General features: G+C 37.0%; 1 protein-coding gene across 1 annotated transcript in view; it reads right to left on the bottom strand.

The window, feature by feature from the left end:
- Positions 1–21,533, bottom strand: part of LOC129928701 (uncharacterized) — a 62,307-nt gene extending 40,774 nt beyond the window's left edge. The window contains exons 1-2 of the mRNA XM_056044153.1: positions 20,843–21,533; positions 16,372–16,656 (exon numbers count right to left, since the gene is read on the bottom strand). Of these exons, the coding sequence (XP_055900128.1) occupies positions 16,372–16,501 (130 nt within the window). The 5' untranslated portion in view covers positions 16,502–16,656; positions 20,843–21,533. The remainder of the gene's footprint in view (positions 1–16,371; positions 16,657–20,842) is intronic.
- Between the last annotated feature and the right edge of the window lie 5,808 nt (positions 21,534–27,341).

Below are 27,341 nucleotides of genomic sequence, written 5' to 3'. Positions count from 1 at the left end.
TGTCGTCCACTATGTATTAGTTTGTCGTCCACTATGTATTAGTTTGTCGTCCACTCTGTATTAGTTTGTCGTCCACTATGTATTAGTTTGTCGTCCACTCTGTATTAGTTTGTCGTCCACTATGTATTAGTTTGTCGTCCACTCTGTATTAGTTTGTCGTCCACTATGTATTAGTTTGTCGTCCACTCTGTATTAGTTTGTCGTCCACTATGTATTAGTTTGTCGTCCACTCTGTATTAGTTTGTCGTCCACTATGTATTAGTTTGTCGTCCACTATGTATTAGTTTGTCGTCCACTATGTATTAGTTTGTCGTCCACTATGTATTAGTTTGTCGTCCACTATGTATTAGTTTGTCGTCCACTATGTATTAGTTTGTAGTCCACTATGTATTAGTGTGTAATCCACTATGTATTAGTTTGTAGTCCACTATGTATTAGTTTGTCGTCCACTCTGTATTAGTTTGTAGTCCACTATGTATTAGTTTGTAGTCCACTATGTATTAGTTTGTCGTCCACTATGTATTTGTGTGTCGTCCACTATGTATTAGTTTGTCGTCCACTATGTATTAGTTTGTCGTCCACTATGTATTAGTTTGTCGTCCACTCTGTATTAGTTTGTCGTCCACTATGTATTAGTTTGTCGTCCACTCTGTATTAGTTTGTCGTCCACTATGTATTAGTTTGTCGTCCACTCTGTATTAGTTTGTCGTCCACTATGTATTAGTTTGTCGTCCACTCTGTATTAGTTTGTCGTCCACTATGTATTAGTTTGTCGTCCACTCTGTATTAGTTTGTCGTCCACTATGTATTAGTTTGTCGTCCACTCTGTATTAGTTTGTCGTCCACTCTGTATTAGTTTGTCGTCCACTATGTATTAGTTTGTCGTCCACTCTGTATTAGTTTGTCGTCCACTATGTATTAGTTTGTCGTCCACTATGTATTAGTTTGTCGTCCACTCTGTATTAGTTTGTAGTCCACTATGTATTAGTTTGTCGTCCACTATGTATTAGTGTGTAGTCCACTATGTATTAGTGTGTAGTCCACTATGTATTAGTGTGTAATCCACTATGTATTAGTTTGTAGTCCACTATGTATTAGTTTGTCGTCCACTCTGTATTAGTTTGTAGTCCACTATGTATTAGTTTGTAGTCCACTAGGTATTAGTGTGTCGTCCACTCTGTATTAGTGTATTGATTGATCTCTATTAATGTGTCGGTCAATCTTTATAAGTATGTCATCCACTCTGTAGTAGTGTGCCGGTCACTCTTTTTTCGCGTGCCGGTGACACTGTACTATAGTAACATAAAACCAAATGATCGTATAGAGTTACTATAGAGTGTAACTCTCTAATCAACAAGCAAAGCCATAGAGACACACGGATTTAAGTAAGGAATACTTATCTTCTCTTTTGTTGGAATTTCTGTAATGTATATTGATGTCAAAATTAAATATCCACATCAGATTACTGTGGATTTCTGGACATATTGGCATCATGGGAAATGAAAAATCCGATACACTATCAAAGGTGGAATCATCTATAGAACAATCAGATAGACCTGTACAAAGAAATGACCATGCCAAACAAACTGGACAGTATTAACTTCCTCCCCCGCAAAGAGCAATCTACAATCTTCCAACTAAGAACAAGACACACACCTCTGTTAAATTATCATCTTAACAAAATAAATCCCAGTCACCTACCACTTTGTAGACACTGCGTCAACCCTTATGAAACCGTAAACCATATTGTCTTTGAATGCCCCTTCCTAATCCACCTTAGTCAGACCCTACTTCCACTACAGCCCAACATAACCAACACCCTGTATGGCAGTGCTGAACAACTGTAGAGAACAGCACACTATTTTTCCTTAGCACAGTCTGCAAAAAAGCTCACAGCTCAGTAGCAAAAATCTGGCTAGAAGAAGAAGTATAAGATGAGAGAAAATATAGTGCACTGCATATGTTTGTAGATAACATTAACACAAATCTTCCTGCGGCCAAAAAGTTTAGCTAGGTGAATTAGATTAATGAGTGAGACTTAACATATCTTACTGTTACGTGCGCATCTTAGTGTGAATGGGAAATGGTGCGATTGCGTGTTGAAAGAAAGGAAGAACCGAAATGGAGGAATATGAACAAGAAAGTGTTTTCAGTGTTAATAAAGATTAAAGTATTTATAAACTGTGATTTGTCGTTTACATGTCTAAAGAGTCTCATCCAATATGAAAACGTAACAAGTGGCGCCCAACGCAAAGGTAAAATCCACGTATCCCTCTATTTACAGGGGATCTCCTGTCAACAGACAGTAGAGATAGTAAAGTCTAGATCTAGAGACAGGAGAACATTCGATTCGATATTATTAGTAATAGACTATGGCGGACAGGGCCGAGGTAGCAGCGTTGAAGGAAGAGGGAAGGTTGTTGGAGCTTGAAGGGGCAGAACTAAGAAAATACGTACAAGAAAGGTTGATGGAGAGGGAGAGATTAGCGATGGAAAGAGAAAAAGAAAAGGAGAGATTAGCGATGGAAAGAGACAAAGAAAAGGAGAGATTAGATAAGGAGGACAAAAGAGAAAGAGAAAAAGAAAAGGAGAGATTAGATAAGGAGGACAAAAGAGAAAGAGAAAAAGAAAAGGAGAGATTAGATAAGGAGGACAAAAGAGAAAGAGAAAAGGATAAGGAGATAGTAGCAATTGAAAGGGAAAAGAAAAATGAATTAGTCGCCATTGAAAGAGAAAGATTAGCGTTTGAAAAGGAGACAGCAGAGAAAAAGTTAAAAACAGACCAAGGAAAAGAGAATGATAAAAGAAAGAGTGACTCTACAGGGAATAAACTGGCAAAATATAAAGGTTTGATATTCAACGAAGACAAAATGGACATAGACATTTTTTTGAAGAAGTTCGAAATAGAAATGAGAGAACTGGAGTACCCTGAAGACAAATGGACATTCTTATTGTCGAGATCATTTACAGCGGAGGTGCCTTCAAAAATATGTATGAACCAGGGTAACTACAGCATTGTGAAAGAACAACTACTTAGAACTTTCGGGAAAACAGAAGCTTTCTATCGCCAACAGTTTGTTAATTGTGAGATAGAACCAGAGGATGACCCGCAGACCTTCTTGGACAAAATGAGCAGCCATTTCGATAACTGGATAGAAACCGCTGAGGTAGAAAAAAACTTTGACAGTCTTAAGACATTTCTCATGCTGGACAAAGTGATGTACGAGTGTCAGGAGGAATTAAAAATATTTCTGTTGGAGAGGAAACCAAAATCCATAGAAGACATAGTAAGACTGATAAGGGCTTATAAAGTGGCACATCCCGAGAAGAAATTATCTAGAGGCAATGATATAGAAGAAATAGTTGCCTTTAACAGAACATGTGAGACACAGAATAACTCTCACAGAAGGGAGACACATGATAGACAGTATAGAAGTGGTACATATGAAAGACAAAATGATAGCCGCAACGGAAGATATCAAGGAAACAGACAGGAAAGAAAGGACTGGGAGAAAGGTAGAATAGAGCAAGGTTTATCATTGTCATCTGATACTGGAACATTGGAGATTTTTCAGACATTCGTAGGGAACAAGGCAGCCAAGACCATCAGGGATACTGGGAGCACTATTATTGGAGTGAATAAGAATTTAGTGGAAGACCATGAATATACAGGCGAATCTAGGAAGTGTGTTATGTTTAATGGGAATATTGTACAATTACCCATTGCTAAAGTTAGTATAGACACACCGTATTTTAAGGGGACAGTGGAAGCTTGTGTTGTAGATCAGGGTGAGATAGATTTAATTATTGGGAATATTCATGGGGTGAAAATATGTTCAGTAAGGGAGATTGAGAATTGGAAGAAATATTATGAGATAAAGTCTACGCGAGGTAGAAATGGGGATGTGGAAGAAGACATAAGATCTCATACATCAGATGACATGGGTAGCAGAGAGCACAAGAAGAAAGAATTAACAGATAAGGTAGAAAGCAATGCAATAGGAATGGGTCCAAATCAAAGTAAAGTAAGGCAATCAGTGGTACAGGGAAAGCGATTTAAACCCACATATAGACGTACAAGTCCATACATCTTATGCTTTAATTGTGGGAGAAGGGGACATATTAGAAGACAGTGTCAACAGTTAATTAGAATTAAGGATTCAAGATACAATAGTGAAGAGGCGTATACGAGAAAAGAGAGGGATATTAGCAGCCTAGAAAACAGTACAGCTAGATCATTAGGTAGTAGGATCACAATGGGACATCATTGCAAAGGAGGGAAGCGGAAAGGATGGCATGTCAATAATGTTAGAATTATATAGATATGATTAGAAAAAGTAGGAATGATGGACACTAATTATTGTTCTATTCTACAATGAATAAATATATGTGTAATGAATTGAATATTGTTGTTACAATATGCATGGAGCAAGATAGACTTTGTTTGTTAACTATTTGATTGCGACTGGAATGATGGTGTTTTGTACAGGCATACAATTATGAGTGGGGAGTTGTATTAATAGAAATATGATTACTTGTAGATATATGTTAACAGAAGTGGTTTCAATTGCTCATAATAACAGTTATTATTGTGATGAATATAATTGTTATTCCATGTTGGAATTGTATTGGTATTAACATGACATTGTGTTTGATTTTGTTTAGTTATTACATTATGGTTTTATATGTTACCGATTTTTTTTTAACTTGGAATAGTCTGATAATATATTCAGTGATTTGTATTTTGGACGTTCGATGTGCATCGAACTTGTTAAACAAGGGGGGTGTTACGTGCGCATCTTAGTGTGAATGGGAAATGGTGCGATTGCGTGTTGAAAGAAAGGAAGAACCGAAATGGAGGAATATGAACAAGAAAGTGTTTTCAGTGTTAATAAAGATTAAAGTATTTATAAACTGTGATTTGTCGTTTACATGTCTAAAGAGTCTCATCCAATATGAAAACGTAACACTTACATTATACTTTAATTATTCTTAAATCTCATGTGTTAGTAATAGTTAGCTAGTAAGGCAGGCACTGACTGCTTATAGAGAACTTAAAAATACACTAATGTTTTGTCAATGTCATTGTGGCAAAATATGTAGGTCACAAACGGGTATGCGAATTCAAGTGACATACTTATCTTAAATCTCCAAAATCGAGAATTATGTCTAATATACTAGTTGAAGAAAAGAAAACTCGTGATTTAAATAAGGTTAAAATATAATAAGATTACAAAGAAAGTTTGTGTTATCACGCAAACTCAGAGGTGTACCCCGTCGAATTCGCACAAGAACCAGGAATAATCAAGCCTTGGTCTTGTTTTGATCGTTTAAAGAATTTTTAAAAAGTTCAAAAAATCTTTTGGCATTATTTTTCACTAGAAAGCAAACTGAACAACCCGTCATCAATATTAAGAATATTTTAACCCTTCTAGAATCGGGATTTGAAATCGAGCTCCCTTAAAGGTAGAGCAGCGTTGACCACCTAAAAACTTCACGGAAACCTCCCATATACTCTTCTACAATTTCGCTTAAGATCTTAGGGTACAGCAAACTGAGCATGCATAAGAATGAAAGTTGCGCTATACAAATGAAATTAAAAGAAAATTTTCACTCGTGATTCAAATGAAACCCATTTTCCAATTCGATCACACAACTCATTTTATAATTCGTGATTTTTAACTGTCTATTTTTTTTTTTACAAAACTTATGTTCTAATTCTCTCCATTGTTTATTCTACCAAAAGTGTGAATTAGAATTTAAAAAAATATACACAATTTGGACCCTATCTTTTGGGTTGATTTGAGAGCTGTGTATATTGTTAATGTTGGACCTTATCTGTAATGCTTAAGTTACTTTTTCCATAAATGTAAGATTGATGGTTATATCTTAGAATATTGCGGCATTTTTAACAACACTTATGTGGATCCAGCAAGTGGTTTGACTTAGTCACGTAAAATAAAATATGAAATTTTTTTAAATATTTTTTTTTAACTCGAAGACAATTTCTTTATTTGGGTTAAGAAACATTGTACGCGTGGTTTCTAGTAAAAACACATGCATAGTAAATAGACTTACTTCTATTTAGATCTAAATAAAGAAATGGGAATAATGGAAAATTATTCAAAACAAGTTTAAAAAAAAAATGGCGTTGTTGTTTACTCCGACTAGCTGATCACGTGACGCACGAGCTATTTTAGGACACATTGTCACGTCTTTCTTAATTCTAAATCACCTGCTTGTAAAAAAAAGAAATATACTCGACATTGTTGTAACGGTTTCTAATAAACATATTCTAATATAAGTTATAGCTCTTGTATCGTTAGGTTTCTCTTTATCGAGTTCGAACGAAATCTAGGCGCCAAACGCAAGCTCTGATTGATCATGCAACCCCACAGGGGACAGCCATTCTTCTTAGACACCGACCACGCCCCACGACCCATTCTCGAGGTGAGTGAACATATTGCTTGCTGGCTGGTAATTGCGGAAGTGGAAAACGAATTTTTATTCTCCAGATGTGAACTCCAGATTTAAGAATCAAACTTGTACTTCAGGACTCTTTCAAAGTGGGTACGTTTCAGTTAAGTCAGAGCTGATTAAGGTATCATGTCAAGGCTCTTGGGGCAGGTGATGTAGAGTCAACGTGGGTTAATTTGAGTTTAGAAACTTGTTGACAGAGATAATGACCGCTGTCCATATCTCATCGACATTTGGGCGTTGTGCTGGTCACACAATATTCTCTTTAACCGTCAGCCATAGAAAACGACTGTGGCGTAGCCAGGGGTGCGACCGAGGATCAGCTCCCCTCGTCCCGAAATAAAATCCCTCCTCGCAAGGGGGTGGTGGAAATTTGTGACTTTCTTCTGGAGTGGAGATTTTAATGTTGACATTCCTCAGAGTTGCTTTTGAATTTTAAAAAAAAATCCTCCTGTTAAAACCAAACTTTTCAAAAAAAAAAAAAAAATAAAGCAAACTAAGGTCACCAAATCCCATGTCAATGTGGGTTTTAAGGTTAAAGCACCCCAGAAAAGAAAAGCTACAATCACTAAATTGCATGAGTGTAGCTATAATGGGTTTTGTGGTTACCCCCCCTCCCCCATTTTGTTCCCATAAAAAACGAAAAGCAAAAGTATGGCTACCATTTTTTAATTTTTGTTTTGTTTTTGCCTGTTCTGGAACCCATTAATTAAGTAAATCTACGAGAATTCGAGCCTCAAGCTTAGAGAAAAAATAAACTAAAACAAAATACAGTCTTTTGATGATCAACCGTACATTAAATTAAACATTTCACATATTGACTTGTTTTTCTACCAGTCGCCGAGCTCCATTATGAAAATGCAGTGAATAGCAGATTTGATATTTAACCTACAGTTTTATAATATCAGAGTAGCAGGATATAGCACTGTTGACACCTCATAATATGATTTTTTTTTTACAATACCTCTATTCAAGTCACACGTCCATGGAACCAGGATTCAGTAACCTGGACAAAAACAACTCCAACGATTTTCTTAGAAATGTAACAGTCGATGTATATCGCTGAGAAAAGAATTACTTGTTCGTTGACTATACGGGGAAACTCTAGTTTGACCATTATCACTTTTCAAGTAAAAGAAAATTAAATAAATTTAAATTTGGCTAGAGATCTATATCAAGAATTCTAGGTCTAGATCCAACATCGGATTTTGAAAGGACTATCGCGTTCTTGAAAGGGCTATCGCGTTCGGGAATTTCTGACTGTAAGGCTTTATTGATTCAAGACTGTATTAAATTAATGTTTAGGAAATTTTTGCGCATACACTCTTAATAATCTTAGATCTAAATGCTAGTCATTGGATGAGTATAAAGTATACTACATCTATACATTCGCTTAACCAGGATTCTGTCTCGGGTAGAAGGGGTGGTGGGCGGGGTAAGAAAAATTTTATTTTTTTTTAAATCTAACAATCATTATTTTTTTAAAGAGAAAAACAATCACTCTATAGGTTGCGTAATGGAGGCATTATCTTTTAAACAAATATTTATTAACGTTTTTCTTTTTGAAGTTTAAATACAAGAAACGATGAAAAATGAAGAGAATTGATGTTATGAATATTAGTTACGTGTGCATATATATATATAGGTGGCCTGTCATTTCATCCCCGGTCACTTCATCCTTTGTCACTTCATCACGGGTCACTTCATCCCCGGTCATTTCATCACCGGTCACTTCATCACCGGTCACTTTATCCCCGGTCATTTCATCACCGGTCACTTCATCACCGGTCACTTCATCCCCGGTCATTTCATCACCGGTCACTTCATCACCGGTCACTTTATCCCCGGTCATTTCATCACCGGTCACTTCATCACCGGTCACTTCATCCCCGGTCATTTCATCACCGGTCACTTCATCACCGGTCACTTCATCCCCGGTCATTTCATCACCGGTCACTTCATCACCGGTCACTTTATCCCCGGTCATTTCATCCCCAATTAAAATATTTTTTTCTTAGTCATTGTGTAATTGTGTTGTTAAGACTTTGCCTTTAAGCCCTCGTTTCATCTAATATGTAAATATGTTTATTAAGAATTCTTTTTGACATTTAGGAGACATGTTATTATATAGTGTTGATAGTGTTCCCACTACTCTCTTCAGACTTGTTGAGAAATGAAAGAATATAGTTCAATAAGTAGACATATTGTTATGTGGAGTTTGTATTGAGATATATTGTTTCTGTTTGTTGTAGGGATGTCAATATTATCCTGTGCATATTGCGTGATGTAATGATCAAAGTCCAAGGTGTGGTGGAAGTAGGGAAAATCTTTTGAGAGATAGAAGTGCGATTAGAATAATTATGGTCACGCCGCTCTGGACTCATAATTTATCATCAAAGGACTAGGATCTATAAATGTTATTTATTATATTTTTAATGACATTATATTCTTTTTTTTATTAATGTGTATCTTTTTTGTCATGTAAATAAAAATGAATCTATGAGATTTTGTTAATTTCATACTTCATATTTCATACAATTGTTATTAGATGGAAATGATATGACCGGGGATGAAATGACCTGGAACCATATATATTTATATAATTCTTGCTACGCCTATGGAAAGAGATTACCTCTACATCATCTGCAAAACGATATTAAATGGAATATGGAGGTTGTAAATGTTGTAGTCCTTGTCTATGAAAGGTCAGTAAAGGGTAATAGATTGTCTCAAAGGAGTTACATACTAGAAGCGTCAATAGATACCAGCTTGTGACAGCAATTTATCTTTCCATTATTATACAACGGAAGCGTCAATTAGTACCCTTAAAGCCGAATAAAGATAAAAACAGTTTAAGCTTTCGGTCTTCATAAATAATAAGGCAAACAGAGAAAGCGATGGGAAGACACCATGGAAGAATGGATGGGCCTGTTATTGCAAAATAATTCAAGTCAACGAAAAAGGCTGAGTGGAATGGATATAGACTGTTAAAAGATCATGTTTTGTGCCCCAACGGTCCAACAAATTAAGGCACAGGTAAAGGGGAAGTAATTTATTGGAAAGAAGAGAAGAGCGAATTTTTTGCTTTCTTTTTACAAAGCTTATATCAGCTTAATCTGTCAGTCTGTCTGTTTGTCTGGTAAAATAAAATGGAACACGCTTGTTCTCCCACACCCATTCTTGGACCAAGTGGAACCTTATAAAAAAAATTTATTCTACCTAACAAGCATGAATAAAAAAACAACATATGTGTTTATTGATCATTGGTAAGTATTTTCCTTTGTTTGATATCGAAAAAGTATCGTGTAACTACATTACTGAGAGATATAACTGTAAATGTGGATTTTTAAAAAATAGTATTTTTATATTTTGTCTGATACTGAACTATTGATATCAACTAAACTTAATGCTGATATACGCGCCATCCCCATGACAAGAAGTTCTCTCCAACAACCATGAACTTTGACCCAAAGACTCGGCACTTCGTAAAACTTCATGTCGGCAAACATCGAATCTTTAATTGGAATCGATTCGATTGCACAATGTAATTAGACATTGAGACTGTATTCCAATATGAAACTTGGTCTGGGTATTGTTCTGGAGTGGTCATTGACAGATATGGCTTCACTGTTTAATCTTACTTTCAGCCAATAATTACAAAGGTATTAATTGAAGAGTTTTTAAAGGTCAGTTTAACCTGAAAATTGTATTGTCAACTGAAATGTGTAAACATCCGTAATTTGAGTAAACATAAAGTGCCAGGTATATTGATGCACTGATGGAGGTTTTATTTCCAGTTTATTTGGGTTTTTTTTTTAGGTTTTTTTTGTTGTGCTTTTTAAAAATATTATTTATAAATTATTCAAAATGTTTGGTCTATCCGATGTACAGAAAGTGGAAGCAATGATGAACGATACATTTTTAAACTGTATATTATTAGAGCATTTTTTTACAAAGCTATATGAAATCATGGTCAAAAGTTTGTACATGTTATTTCTCCCACACTCAATCTTGGATTAAGCTGAAATTTTTTACAATTATTTTTTTTTTACCTGAAAATACAAGTATCAATTTTACAAAATTAACCAATTAGTTAATTAACTATTAGTAATTAAATATTTTGTATGGCAACTTGAACAAGGGAAAGAAATCGTACTTGACAGATGCGGTGGTAGAAGTTGAATTAGTTCACTTCAGGAATTCTGAGCAAACTTCCTGATACCCCTTTCTTCTCTCCCCCTTACACCACTGGTCCAAACAAGTGTAGGATCATTAATAAGAATGCTATAAACTAAACAAAAACAATAGGTAAAAATATTTCTATCGCATAGATTTATATGTCAAGGTCAATCATGCATGACTGATCCAAGTAATAGAAGCTTTGTTTTTTTTAAAAGTATTTTTACTGTTTTTCTTGCTAGCACTATAGAGTCAAATGAAAATCATGAACAAGGAGTACATTAGTATGCGTAGCCAATAGTCTAAAATCTCAAATACCATTTTATTTGTGTCCCATGCAGCCTGTGACTCTTTATTCAACGAACTTCAGGTAGATATTACCATTAACAGTCGTTGAATTGGTTTAATACATTTTGATTAAAAGTCGCTTTGTTTGCATTTGCATTGATAGACGTCCAAAAGGTAAAGCCTACTATATTTAAAAGGATGTCTAGTAGTTACTAACACAATGGTGTCTAATAGTGAGTACCTACTAATGTAATAACAATGTCTGGTAGGTACTAACAAAATGGTGTCGAATAGGGAGTACCTACTAAGGTAGTAACAATGTCTGGTAGGTACTAACAATGGTGTCTAATAGGGAGTACCTACTAAGGTAGTAACGATGTCTGGTAGGTACTAACAATGATGTCTAATAGGGAGTACCTACTAAGGTAGTAATGATGTCTGGTAGGCACTAACACAATGGTGTCTAATAGGGAGTAGGCTACCTACTAATGTAGTAACAATGTCTGGTAGGTACTAACAATGGTGTCTAATAGGAGTACCTACTAAGGTAGTAACGATGTCTGGTAGGTACTAACACAATGGTGTCTAATAGGGAGTACCTACTAAGGTAGTAACGATGTCTGGTAGGTACTAACAAAATGGTGTCGAATAGGGAGTACCTACTAAGGTAGTAACAATGTCTGGTAGGTACTAACAATGGTGTCTAATAGGGAGTACCTACTAAGGTAGTAACGATGTCTGGTAGGTACTAACAATGATGTCTAATAGGGAGTACCTACTAAGGTAGTAATGATGTCTGGTAGGCACTAACACAATGGTGTCTAATAGGGAGTAGGCTACCTACTAATGTAGTAACAATGTCTGGTAGGTACTAACAATGGTGTCTAATAGGAGTACCTACTAAGGTAGTAACGATGTCTGGTAGGTACTAACACAATGGTGTCTAATAGGGAGTACCTACTAAGGTAGTAACGATGTCTGGTAGGTACTAACACAATGGTGTCGAATAGGGAGTACCTACTAAGGTAGTAACGATGTCTGGTAGGTACTAACACAATGGTGTCTAAGAGGGAGTACCTACTAAGGTAGTAACGATGTCTGGTAGGTACTAACACAATGGTGTCGAATAGGGAGTACCTCCTAAGGTAGTAACAATGTCTGGTAGGTACTAACACAATGGTGTCGAATAGGGAGTACCTACTAAGGTAGTAACAATGTCTGGTAGGTACTAACACAATGGTGTCGAATAGGGAGTACCTACTAAGGTAGTAACGATGTCTGGTAGGTACTAACACAATGGTGTCGAATAGGGAGTACCTACTAAGGTAGTAACGATGTCTGGTAGGTACTAACACAATGGTGTCGAATAGGGAGTACCTACTAAGGTAGTAACAATGTCTGGTAGGTACTAACAATGGTGTCTAATAGGGAGTACCTCCTAAGGTAGTAACAATGTCTGGTAGGTACTAACAATGGTGTCGAATAGGGAGTACCTACTAAGGTAGTAACGATGTCTGGTAGGTACTAACACAATGGTGTCGAATAGGGAGTACCTACTAAGGTAGTAACGATGTCTGGTAGGTACTAACACAATGGTGTCGAATAGGGAGTACCTACTAAGGTAGTAACGATGTCTGGTAGGTACTAACACAATGGTGTCGAATAGGGAGTACCTACTAAGGTAGTAACAATGTCTGGTAGGTACTAACAATGGTGTCTAATAGGGAGTACCTCCTAAGGTAGTAACAATGTCTGGTAGGTACTAACAATGGTGTCGAATAGGGAGTACCTACTAAGGTAGTAACGATGTCTGGTAGGTACTAACACAATGGTGTCGAATAGGGAGTACCTACTAAGGTAGTAACGATGTCTGGTAGGTACTAACATAAAGACATCTGATAATTAGGTACGCACGCAGTGTGAATACAAATTAAAAGATGCATCTAGTGACAAATCTTTTGTTTTAAAAACAACGAAAAATAGTCACAAAATGAAAACATTATCTTTATATATAATTCTCTTCGTGGCTCAACAGTTTGTACACAAATACTTAAAGGAAAGATAACTCTTTTATTTTTAAAAGTCGGACTAGAGCTACCCCACGTAATTTTATAGGCGAAAAAAGAGGCGGGGGGGGGGAGAACAAGTAGTATTCACACGTCACTAAATAGCAGGGCCGGACCATTGTGACCAAGACGTCATGGTAAGATCACTATTTTATTTCTGCAAGTCGGACTAGAGTTACCACACGTAAAAAGAAGAATGGGGGGGGGGGGAAGTAATCTTCTCTGTATTAACCCGTCAATAAATAGCAGGGCCGGACTTAACCATTGTGGGACCCTATTGAAACGGATTCGGCGGGGCCAAGTTTGGGTAGGGATACGGATAATAAATGAAAATTAAGAGTTTTTGCATTGTATTCATTCTTTACTACGTACAGAATTACTTTACGAGCTATGCGTGTAGCGAAGTAATGCAGTATATCATAGAAATTCTGTTTCCTACCTAGATCACTCTCAATAGAAAGAATTACCAAATCTTTCAATCTATCTACGAGAATTATTGACCCCAAGTAATTCTTCATTAGTTTGAGGCGCGAGAAGCTTCTTTCACAAGATTCCACAATTACTGGTATTACGTATTGCCGTTTTTTTAGCGCGCGTAGGATTGGCGTTTTCCATATTGAATGAAACCCCAAAATGACAATTTTCGTTTTTATATTTCAGATTTGTATGAGTTTTCAAAAGGTTTTTAATAATTGCCAGAGATTTCTAGGACTTTTTCGTATATTTTGCAATTTCAGGAGATTTCCAAGAGCTCCTGGTAAATCACGAGGCCTCGGGAAATTTTTTATAAGTTATAAATGGTTTAATTTAATAATTTATACCTGGAATTAGCGCGGGTCATATGAAAGTGAGGGTACCCAGTGCGGTCGCATAGGTTGCAGTGTCCTAAAGCCGGCCCTGCAAAATAGCGGCGTATGTTACGCCGTGGGTCCACTAGTTATTATTATAGCTTTTAAATAGCGCTACTTTCATACTTATAGCCAAGTTCAAGCGTACTTAGCCTCTCGACCACTCTTCCCACAAAAATACTTTTAGACAAGACTTCTAAATGAGCCAAGAGGTAGTCCTGACATGAATTGACCCCTAAAAGTAACCAAATGATCTGTGATAGATAATAGCAGTGAGCAAAGAAGTTGATCCCTACGGAAACACACACACACACACATATTCACACACTTCTAACTTCTAACTCAACAAAACAAAATGTTACTTGTAATACAATATAGATCAATTGAACTTGAGATGAAATGAAATAAACTTATAACTTAAACTCTACTCTAAACTCACTTTCAAAACACGTCTATTCACTCTGACATCCTTGTGTTTTTTCTGAGGTACTTAATACAACCTATGACAGGGCCACCTATCTTGCATCCTGGAGGGATGGGGCACTTAACACAGCCCATGACTGGGCCACCTATCATGGATCATTCACACTGAATGCCACCAACCAATCACTAACTTCTTCTCACCGTCACCATAGAAACACACACACACACTCCATAACAATGGGGCTATATTCATTTCCGGAGCACTTGTCACGAGCCGCATCTTCGAGTTCATTAGAACCAACCTTTGTGCAACAAAAACCACTGATGACAAAAGCTTAGATTGGCTGGATAAAACCAAGAAAAGGGACCGATATGGCCAACGGGTCGTAGTTTGTGCACGACTGATAGAATAGTCATATCGTTTAATGCAGTGTTTCACAAACTTTTTCCTTATCGGAACACTTCACACATTCTGAGTATTTCGAATGACACTGCTTTTTTTTTTTAGAGAGAGATGACTTCCCGTGGCCACTACTTCGTTATTCCAGTAGTTCGTGGACACACCTAGTTAGACCTCGCGGAACACAAAAGGGTTCCACGCAACAGTTTGAGAAGCACTGATTTAAAGCGTTGTGAATGTGATTTTAGTGTACACGTGTCTGTGTTGCGTATGAGTTTACCCTTAAAGTTAGAGGCCCTGGTACACCTGTCCAATGGTCTAATGGGTCAACGTTGGTGTGTGTGGGGGGGGGGATGTGAGAAACGGAGAGGAGGTGTAGAACTACAGGTGCTGAGAAGAGACTGGTGGCCTTGTGTTGAAGACATTTTCTTATGGTAACAATTGTTTTATGCGTGGAATGTCAGTCGTCATAAAACTTACCATTGATATCTAGTGCTTTAGGACTTACCATAGATATCTAGTACTTTAGGACTTAAGATTGATATCTAGTGCTTTAGGACTTACCATTAATATCTAGTGCTTTAGGACTTACCATTAATATCTAGTGCTATAGGACTTACCATTGATATCTAGTGCTTTAGGACTTACCATTGATATCTACTGCTATAGGACTTACCATAGATATTTAGTCTTTAGGACTTACCATAGATATCTAGTGCTATAGGACTTAAGATTAATATCTAGTGATATAGGACTTACCATTGATATCTATTGCTATATGACTTAAGATTGATATTGTTACGAATGAACAGTGACCCCGGCGAGATGACATAGCTCCGAGTGTTATCTGGATTCTATGTGTGTAAACAAAGACAGGATGTGACGTGCCCTCACGTGTTGTTCCAGAGGACGAACAGATCTGCGAAGGGGGGCAGTGTTACAAATGAACAGTGACAGTTAGAGGTCACTACGTGTGACCTCGGCGAGATGACACTGCAACAGGTGTTCTCTGGAATCGACATGTATAAACAGCGACAGGATGTGATGTTTCCTCCCATGTTGTTCCAGAGGATACTAGCAGTGTTTTTGCAACAATAGACAAGCGATTAGGGACTCTATTTAAACCAGAGAGTTGATGTGAAAAGAGTCAGTACAGTCGTCGATACTGTTGTCTACTGTGCTAGACAGTAGAAGAGAGTGGACTTGAGCCGTTACAGTCGATACAGTCGATGTAAGACGTATACGCTACATGTTACAGTGACGAATTGTTATAGTTATAATTCAATAAAGTTATATAAAGCTGAAAGTTGAGTCGTCAAGTTCTTTGCAGTGTTTCTTTTATTTGTGTGCCTAGTACATTTAGCCAGAAGATCAGAAATACGTAACAATATCTAGTGCTTTAAGACTTACCATTGATATCTAGTGCTTTAAGACTTACCATTGCTATCTAGTGCTATAGGACTTACCATTGATATCTAGTGCTATAGGACTTAAGATTGATATCTAGTGCTAAAGGACTTACCATTGATATCTAGTGCTATAGGACTTACCATTGATATCTAGTGCTATAGGACTTACCATTGATATCTAGTGCTATAGGACTTATCATTGATATCTAGTGCTAAAGGACTTACCATTGATATCTAGTGCTATAGGACTTACCATTGATATCTAGTGCTAAAGTACTCACCATTGATATCGTCCAAGGAGGTCAGTCTGGAGAAGACGTTCATAGAGAAACTGGAAGGCAACAGCAGCATGAGATTGAAGATAGTCAGTGCGGTCAGTGTTTGTATAGACAGCTTCAGTGACGCCAGCATGCTGGTCAAGAGACTGACCACAACAAAAAGCTGAAGAACGTCTATAGCAAACAACAACGACGAGGTAGAAGAACTTCTGCACCAGACGAACAACTGGAGAAAATCACTTCGATGTCAGCTTCTGGTAATAGTGTAAGATCTGCTGTGTTCCGGACCTTAACAAAATAGAAAATTTACCATTTCTTACCAAAACTATCATTGGTCATAGTATTTTAAGCTATCAAATGTTTATTCAATCCAGATTGCTTTATCACCACGCTTTTTCTTAGTCACTTTAATAATGGAAAATTAATTAAGTTTAAATCTCTCTTATAAATACCAACACAAAGTTTTAGTGTTATTTCTCCTAAAAGTTGTCAAGTTTCTAACTTTTGGTTCGAGTATAGATATCAATGTCGTGTAATCAAACGAATCGATTGTTACTGATAACATTCTTTTTTTTTTTTTGACATTGTTTATTTGAGAGCCCACTAAAATAGTTAACAAAAGTCCTGGGGAGGCAATTACAAACAATTCCTAGATTCCTACCTATTCATTTTTCCCCCTACAATTTGCGGTTTGCGATAGTTAGTTGTCTGTGAAAATGGGTTTATCCGATATAGACATAAATTTAGATATTATTTTATTTTTAGCTCCCCCCCCCCAACCCTGATGTGGGGGAGGCATTAAATATACATTACGGTCTCCGCAATGGTCTCAGGGAAAATGTATGAAGAGTAAAAGTAAAGTTCCACTTTTAGACCTTGCGATAGGTAGATGATGTAAAGGTCATCTGTTTCTGTGGCCTAAGGTTAACGAGACGGTTATGTGGCCAGCACAACGACCAACCGCCTTTACTTTTCCCCCACTAATACCAGGTACCCATTAGAGCCTGATGGACTCAGAGGCGCCTAAGATCCCGAAATGAAAAATCCCAGGATTCTAGCCCGACACGTCCTTTTCGAAAGTCAAGCACTTTACCACTCAGCCACCGTGCCTCCTTTATCAAGAGTGGTCAAACGATTTGGATTTCTATGCGAGACATATTCAAACATACATACGCCTTACATTCAAGTATACATATTAGAAGATAAATTGACATAATCCAATTACGTATGCACATATTGTGTTTAGTAAATGTTTCAATCATTGGATCGTTGTATTTCCATATTACTGAGGACTATAGACACATTGAAGTTCATGTCATGCCGACTATACTCCATATTGATTTCGGAAACACCCATATGGGATACAAATAATATAAAAATATTGTTTTCATTTTTGTATCTGAACCACACGTGGCTGAAAAGTCTTTACGAATTATTTCTAATTAAAAATAATCAGGTTATAAAAGAATAAGAAAAATGGGATTCATCAATTTTTTTTTTCATCGGCCAAAAGTTCCAGAATAATGTTATTTATTTCTGAACGTCGATAGTGTTAATTAATTTGAATAATGATTTTCTCTATGCGAGCAAAACAAATGAGCAATGTCACAGATAAGTTATGAGGTCTGTTTGAAACACGTAGTTACATTTAGTGATAAAGTTGTTGTTAAATTATCATACACAGCGTAGGATTGGAGGGGGGGGGGATACAAGTTTCCCTTTCAGACTATGCGGTCCATAAGTCAGGACATGTAAAACTCAACGACCTACCGCCTTTACTTTTCTCCAGCTAATGTCAGGCAGCCATTAGAGCTAGGCGTCCTAAAAATGCCTTCGGGATGCGCTTTACCACTTAGCCATCGCCCCTCCTTGGGAGGGTGTTATTTTTCTAAAAGTATGGGTTCACATGTTTACACTTTATTAAAATGGATTGGCACAATATAACATAATAAAATGGGGGGGGGGGGGGAAGAATCTTCCCCAAAATACCCCTCCGAAAAAAAAAATCTTGGCCGCGCCCATGTACTGGGGTAGGCTACTTTGATTGACAAACGGTGGATTTAAATAGCCCAGATTTTCTGTTTATTGACAAACAAACAAAAAATCCGCTACCATCATTGACATCGCCGTACCACTTTCCCTTAAGATATAGAAAACTCAAATGGATAAACAAAGAAAATATGTGAACCTAAGCTTAGAGATTAATGGTTATGAAAATTGTCTAAAAAAAAAAGAACAAAACAAAACACTAAACCCTGTTCAGGCCCAGGCCTGTTGTTCTATGAACTGAGGGGATAACGAGGATAGACCTCGCAGACACCTTCAAGGCTCTTAACATCCCTAAAAAAGATTCTCGTTTCTGCTGCAGACCTGCCACATCGTCAGAAAATTTCTGAGCGGGCTCTGTTAAAGGAACTACAATGACTTTTATTTCTCTGAGGAAACTTAGCTTGTTTAAATATAATAATAATAATACTTATTATCCATAAAGATATATTAAAACATATTGCTTTTTGTCATGGCCATTCAGTTATTCAGTGTATTAAACAGATGATTTAAAGACAGAATTTGTTTTTTTTTTTTGTTTATTCTTCTCCCGTTTATTAGAAACATTTGGAGTACAAATTCAAATTCTTTAATTAATATAAACTGTACTATTCCACATATTTTCAATAATTTACACAAAATGAATTCTGTTTATATGAAATGTTTAGTTTATGTTAAACTTTAAACACAGTTAACTGTTCCAATATTTCGGCCGATCCGATATAAGAGTAACAATTTCAGGCAACTGCCATAGAAATGTTAACGTAAGCATGAATTAAAATCCTATAGACAATCGTATCTAATGAAGGACAGCCTTTTCATGAAAGTATTATTATTTATTTTTTTTAGTTATAGGCAAACTAGCCTTGTATGTTATACAGAAACAACTTTCAGTTTTATTATAAACATTTTTTTCAAAGCTTATTATAAACTCACTCTGTCTGGGTGACATCTCGTACACGTTTATTTCCTTTTCTTACAAAAAAGACGACTGATAAAGTTGAAACTTTGCACTGTTAGTCTTCATTGTCGATGACAACACATGTATACATGAGGAAGTTAACCAATTAGTAGTAATTAATTATTTTGTTTTACAAAGAAATGTAGGCCTACTAAGCTTAGGAAAGACAAGCCTTATGAAGAGAATTAAGTCTTTCGCTAAAAACATTAAAACTGTAAACTTTTTAGACAATAATACCTTATATTTTGTATAAGTACTTGTATAACTCAGAGGCAAACACTTCGGCCTTCCATCACGAATTTTAAATAGCTCTTGCGTAGTCAGCACGGAACATTGTCACATATAGCCCCCCTCTCCCCCCCTCCCACCCACAGCAACACAAAAAAAAATTATAACAAGAAAAAACATAAACAATACTTAAAAACAAAAGCTAAGGTGTATCTAGGTGAATGTTAAATGTATATAAAAAAACAAAACGTGTTTACTCAAGGCTCAAGCCTTCTCATGGGTACTAATTCAACTTATACCACCATATCTGTCAAATAATATTTCTTTCCCTTGTTTGATATATATCAAAAAAAATAATTACGATAGTTAATTAACTAATTTGAGACACGATGGCTGATCGGTGAAGCGCTAAGCTTCCGAAGCGGGTCCCGGGTTCGAATTCTGGTGAAGACTTGGATTTTTAATTTTGGGATCATTAGGTCGTTTCAGAGTCCACCAAGCTTTAATAGATATCTGACGTTACTTAGGAAAAAGTAAAGATGATGGGTCCTTGTGCTGGACAAAAGACACCTCCATTAACCATAGTCATCAGAAACAGATGACATTTACATCATCTGCCTTAGATATCGCAAAGTTTGAAAGGGGAACTTTAACTAACTAATTGATTATTTTATTTATTGATTCGTGTTTTGTCAGCTTAAAGAAATAATTGTGCAAAATTTAAACTTAAAAAAAAAAAGACTTTCGTCATAAGGAAAAAAAAAACTTTTCATCTTCCTCTTGAGTGAGACAAAATTTTGTGCATTAATTATGTCACGTGACAAGACATTTTGTTACAACTGCAAAAAGATTACTTCATTAATTGTTTAATTAACATTTTTATTGACCGTAAAGCAAATGATCTCCACACTAAGTGTATTTTTCTTATCATTGAGTATCAGAAATCTCTTTTGCATATGGCCGCCCCCAAATGATGACAAATAAGATATTAATGTTTAGTATACGATATTTTTGAAGATATAAAGTGAGATTTGATTTAAAAAAAAAGATTTTATATACCGTGTTTCTCACACTTCTTCATTGATTTTGTTTTATTTTGTTGTCTACTTACAAAGTGAGACGAAAGATCAAATTTGTCATTGGTAGAAGACTATCATAATATTGTATACATATGTATGTAGGTTTGATTTTTGTTTAAGCAAAAACTGAAAAAAATCAAAAAAATCGTTCATACTTTACCTGCTAAAGTCTGGATTGTGTTTATTGCTTTTTCTTAAGTCCACTGTCAGTAATCTCTAGATCTGTACGTTGGTATAACGCGTAGATCTAGAAATTCATGCTTAATAGTTACTTTCTATATTAAATAAAATTCGCACACAAATTTGTTCTTGGTATAAAATGATCAAAATATGTCTCTGAATTATTTGTTTTTTGCTTGTTCTCTTGAGAATCCTGTCTTTTAAAAATTATTTTTTTTCCGCAGTGATTTGGATGTGTGCGTGTATCGCCCACGAAAGTTATTCCATTCAAGAACTTTTGTAAGATCACTTCCTTTTATTCGTTTCTTTCCCTTTGTTGAGTTTTAATTCTTTGTTGAAATCACTGAAGCACACAATTATTGATCTGTTAGAAGCCCACTTGTTCTGTCAGCTACTCACCGAATGGCGTAACTTTAAAACAAAATGTGTTAACAATAGGTACAATAGTCAAGTCCAGTGAAAATGGATGGGCGGTTGCTTATTTAACTAAGTGAAAAATCAACGCCTGTTCATAGGTCAATATTGGAGAGCCCTCGGGCAGCGTTGACGTTTTAAACTGCTATCAAGATCCGATGTTGACCCAACAATCCCTAGTATCTGCCAACCTGGCATAGCTACCCATCCTCTTATCCGCTTGTCTCACTCACTGCTCTCAACTACAAAAGAAGACGAAAAAAAATCCTGGCCAACTGGTCACGTGTATTTCATTAACACGCAGACGTCGGGAAAAAAAAAAGGAACCGGCGCACAACGGAGGCGGGAAAAAGTTTTTTTTAACGTACTTTTTGCTTACATTTTCTGTTTTTTTTTTTTTTTTTTTGTCGTGGAAAGAAGGCGTTAGAATGCGCCCATCCTAGTCCCCAGCCCCCGCACCATGATTGTAGATATGTTCTCAATCAACACAATCACTTATTTGACTATTGTTCTGTCTTAGTGACGTTCTTCAACAGTCAACTGTGAGTCAATAGTGATGAGATGGACATAGAGTCATGCCAAAGTGTGGGAGACAATCCATAGTCTTAGACATTTACTAAATTACATCCCTTTATCACTATACAAGACCGAAAGGAAGATTAATGTGATTTTGCTTAAAGCCGACAAATACTAATTTTCAACCCGTTAGGACAAGTAGAAAGGTTTACAAATGTTGAATACACACTTTCTTTTTAAAATTGTTCTTTAAATATTTTATACCGCTAAATTATTTTGACTAATCCGCGCCTATGAAATAGTCAGCTGCCTTAAGACAAGAGTGTATGTATGTTAAGGGCATATTCCTTGACATTATATAAGTGCTTATGAGCTGCCTTTGCGACAAGCGTTATGGCTCCTCTAGTCGTATTACTGTTGGCAAAGATGTCCTTAAGCCAAAAAGCCATGTAGTACGCTTGCACTAGATCTAAGTCGCAGATCAGTGATGACTAGTGACGTTCAGCATAGACTCAGCCACTTGAGAGACAGAGGCATATGACAGAGCATCATAGCGTCGAGCTGTGAAAACAGGCGCACAGGTTGCTGAGGAAAAGAGAACAGCGGTAGCAGAAGAAAAGCGCCAGAGAAGAAAAGCAAGGCCCACTACACTAGCTCCAGCTGGAATAACCTGCCCAGTGTGCAGCCGAACATTCTGGGCTCACATAGGTCTCACCAGCCACATGAGGAGGCACAAAACCCCATTGCAGAGCCCTCAGCCCCTGGATGACAAAAGTGGGACCAACTATAATAATACTAAGTCGCACGAGATTTTGGAAGAACCTAACAATTGATGGTAGCTATACATGAAGTGCCCAACCCTTGATTCTTCCTATGGGTTAACGGGTGCAGACTTAGCATTACAGGACTGTGGAGGTTTGAAATCAAATTACGATATTCATTGATGATTCGCGTTACAATACCGTCTACGTCCATCTGCCCCAAGCTACTTATTATAGTCTCGACAACTATTCGTCTTGAGACGCTTTGGCTGAGTGGTAAAGCGCTTGGCCTCAGAACCGAGCGGTTCTGAGTTCGAGTCCTGGTTAAGACTGGGAATTTTAGTTTCGGGATCATTAGGGCGCCTTTGAGTCCACCCAGCTCTAATGGATATCTGACGTTAGTTAGGGAAATGAAAAAGCGGTTGGTCATTGTGCTGGCCACATAAAACCCCCTTTAACCGTAGGCAACAGAAACAGATGACCTATACACCATCTGCCTTAGAGATTAAAAGTTCTACATACTTTAAGTATTCGCCCTAAATCTGTTAAAAGTAACCGTTTCGCCTGTCTACAAAAACTAGAGATTTCCACGTGTGGCTAACCAGCAAGTAATGATTAGTAATGCTTTTCTCTGCGATATACAATAACTGTTACATTTCTAGGAAAAATCGATAGAGCCGTTTTGAGAACCGCGTCTAGGTTCCTACACGAAATTGAAACTTTGATATAGGTATTGTATAGCGTATTAGAGAATGCTACATTGTGTGTCATGTGTACAAAGACCCAACTGAAAGCTAAATCCGACAAATACTAATTTTCAACCCGCTAGAACAACTAAAAAGGTTTACAAATGTTGAATACACACTTTCTTTTTAAAATCATGCTGACCAGACGTCTGTCTAGCTGTGCGGGTATATCTCCAGAGGTAAAGATTAACAACTCCCACCCCCTTTTATTTGTTTAGACCATCACATTGAGTTTTTTATGGGTGGGTAACCACAAGTTAAATACGATGGACGTAGGTTTAATGTCAGCGTATTATACATATACATACATACATATATATATATATATATATATACACATATATATATACATACATATATATATATATATATATATATATATATATATATATATATATATATATATATATATATTGCCCTGTTCACTCTGTGTAGTTACTTCTACTGCTTCTTCCATCTTTGCACATTTCTACGAAATATTTTTTTTTCTTTTGGATCTCTAGAATATATGCTGCCAAAATTATTCTCCAACTTTCTCTTTCTTTAGACCACACTATGTGGAGAGAGATGCTGACCAAGAAGGATATGGACATCAGTATCTGCCTTGCAAGAAAAGCGTGACAAACTAAAAATTGCTGTCTCCTTTAGCCCTCAAAAGAGTGCCACCTTAACCTGCGTTATATAGGTGGACTAGAATGTCGTAGGAGAATAGGTCTCCACAGTCACATGACAAAGTGTTCTACGTGATCAGCCATAGTCGTTACGACAGAAGGAGGTCAACAGTTGATATTCCAAATTTCTTCGTATACTATCATCACATCTTCTTTATTTGGACGAGTTCTGTTTTAATCTGCCGAGAGATTTTCGAGATACTCACTATTGAAAAGAATGCAGAAATGAAAATAGATTTTGTGTGTATTATTTATGCGATATTCTAGAGGTTTCGTTTTAGTTATGAACTTTTCAAACTCTTGTTGAGCTAAGAATAATGTTCATTCAGCTGAATCCATTGGTTTTAGTCTGTGTAGAACTTCTATGAGAAAAATTGAAATCAATTGGGAAGTCATTAAGTCATCAAGAGAACACAATCCTCAATAGAAAACTGCCTAAAAGAATTTCATCGATTAAGGAACTTTGAGCCCGAAGAATGTATAAGAACATAGTTTCTGTCTTGGACACCATTGGAAGTGTGTGCATGTGAGATTTTCATTTGTACAGACCTTATATTAACTCTCTCCGTCTGTGCGTGTCTGTCTTGTACAAACCTTATATTAACTCTCTCCGTCCGTGTCTGTCTTGTACAAACCTTATATTAGCTCTCACCGTCTGTGTCTGTCTTGTAAAAACCTTATATTAACTCTCTCCGTCTGTGTCTGTCTTGTACAAACCTTATATTAACTCTCTCCGTCTGTGTCTGTCTTGTACAAACCTTATATTAACTCTCTCCGTCTGTGTCTGTCTTGTACAAACCTTATATTAACTCTCTCCGTCTGTGTCTGTCTTGTACAAACCTTATATTAACTCTCTCCGTCTGTGTCTGTCTTGTACAAACCTTATATTAACTCTCTCCGTCTGTGTCTGTCTTGTACAAACCTTATATTAACTCTCTCCGTCTGTGTCTGTCTTGTACAAACCTTATATTAACTCTCTCCGTCTGTGTCTGTCTTGTACAAACCTTATATTAACTCTCTCCGTCTGTGTCTGTCTTGTACAAACCTTATATTAACTCTCTCCATCTGTGTCTGTCTTGTACAAACCTTATATTAACTCTCTCCGTCCGTGTCTGTCTTGTACAAACCTTATATTAACTCTCTCCGTCTGTGTCTGTCTTGTACAAACCTTATATTAACTCTCTCCATCTGTGTCTGTCTTGTACACGTTTTTCCTCCACTTTCCATTCTCGGATCAAGTTTAAAACTTTGAACATTTTTTTTTATATTCAAAGACAACACTTAATAAAAAATTAATTTAAAAAAAAGAATGAGTTAATAAATTGGAGGTAATTAATTAATTTTGTTTTATATGGAAAAAGGGAGTTAAACATTGCAGTATTTAGAGATGCGGTTCTTTCTTTGATAAGCTTTGTTTTCTAAGATGTAATGTTGATATTTTGCTTGTTATCTAATTGGGTGAAGTGGATTGGAGGGGGGGGGGGCACGTTTGGCATGTCAAGGCTTAGAAGTTCACTTTGCACACATTGCGATTAATTGAGGCAGATGATGTAATGCCTTTTCTATGACCGATGGTCAACAATAATATATGAGGCAGCACAGCCTCAAACATCCTTTACTTTCCCAAAGTGTGAAAGTTACCCATTAGAAGTGAGTAGACTCAGGGGCTGAAAGATATCCATTAGAAGTGAGTAAACTCAGGGGCTGAAAGATACCCAATAGAAGTGAGTAGACTCAGGGGCTGAAAGATACCCATTAGAAGTGAGTAGACTCAGGGGCTGAAAGATACCCATTAGAAGTGAGTAGACTCAGGGGCTGAAAGATACCCATTAGAAGTGAGTAGACTCAGGGGCGTGTCCTAACAATCCCGAAACTCATAATCCCATAAAGAAAATCTTTACTTTGGCGACGGGTCACTTGTGGCACGTTGTCTTTCGATTGAGAGCCGCTGCTGTTGACTCTTCTTACATGTCTCTAGTTTCAAAACTCATAAATATAGTCATTGGAATTCATCCTTTAACCTTTTCATGGGAGCGCATTGATTTCACTCATTAAGAAAAAGAACATACACACACACACACACAATGTCATACTAGTTATGTAAATCTCCCCTCCACACACACACACACACACCTTTTTTTTTTCCCTATTGTTAAGCATGTCGTCTCAAGGGGACGCTTCGATTGGATCTGGTTAACATGATGGATATCATAAAAGGTCGATAATCCAAGGGATGAATGGTAAACAACAGCTTCATTTATCTGTGTCATTAAGTTTCCATCATAGGGCTCATTAGAGCGTCCACATCTGACGTCTCTTTCCGTTTGAAGTGTTTGTGTCAGCTCAACTATTTGCCAGTAAAACGCAAAAAACAGGATAATGATCTCAGGCTTTATAAGATGCGCTGAAATAGTGCTAACAGAAAGTGGATTAATCTTGTTCATTCATGCCTCACATTATTTTACGTTTAATGTTTCAGTTTAATTTAAATGTTACTGTAAATTACATTGTGTTCTGCTTTTAACACAAGTTTTATGTTTATCTTACTAACGGCCAACTTCACAAATAAAATACTTTATATATTACTTTAAATTACACTAAATAGCAATTTGAATACTGCGAAGCGGTACTTAGCTATTCAATTGTTGAAAATAACAAAAGAACTAACAACTCTTATTTCTTACGCAGCTTCTCATCTCACTATTTATATATGTATATATTGTTATAAACCTGGTGGTGGCACTGAGAGGGGTAGTGGTGTGTGTGTAGTCAGCCGACGCAAATCGCCCCCAGGCCAGCGCTAGACGAGCGGTCAAGCGTGACGAGTTACGACTGTCAGCCGAGTCGAGCGTCAACAGGACAGTTCGGGAAGGATCGCCGTCGTGAACAGAGCTCATTAGCGTCACGAGAATTGTAGTCATCTGACCACCTAGAAACGTCGAGCGGCGTTCTGTCCGGTTCTAGAAGGCCAGTAGGGACCCTATATAAAGAGCGGAGGTGTCGCAGTCAAGACGGTTCAGAAAGCGGGTTCACGACAGGAGTTTAGAACACGGTCGACTACAGCACAGTTCAACGGTGTGGTTCTGTGCGGAGCATTACGACGGTTCAGTGCGGAGTACTGTCAAGTACAGTTGAGACGACCGGCGTCTTGATCTTGGTCTGTGATCGAGTCCGACACATCGAGCCCAAGTGTGTGAAGTCAGTCCCGAACTGTTGAACCCAGTGCAAGCCCGGAACGAGAAGGAGAGGCCAGTGCAAGAGTTGATACGACGGAGAGATATTTGTACAGTGTACGTGCTGCCAATTGTACAGTATTGGCTGTTATTTATGGACATTAAACCTTTACGTTATTTTGGAGCCCTGACTTGTCA

This window comes from Biomphalaria glabrata, chromosome 10, assembly GCF_947242115.1.
Source record: "Biomphalaria glabrata chromosome 10, xgBioGlab47.1, whole genome shotgun sequence".
NCBI lineage: Eukaryota > Metazoa > Mollusca > Gastropoda > Planorbidae > Biomphalaria > Biomphalaria glabrata.
The sequence above is the reverse complement of the archived record's forward strand: the minus strand, read 5'-3'. Positions and strand labels throughout refer to the sequence as shown.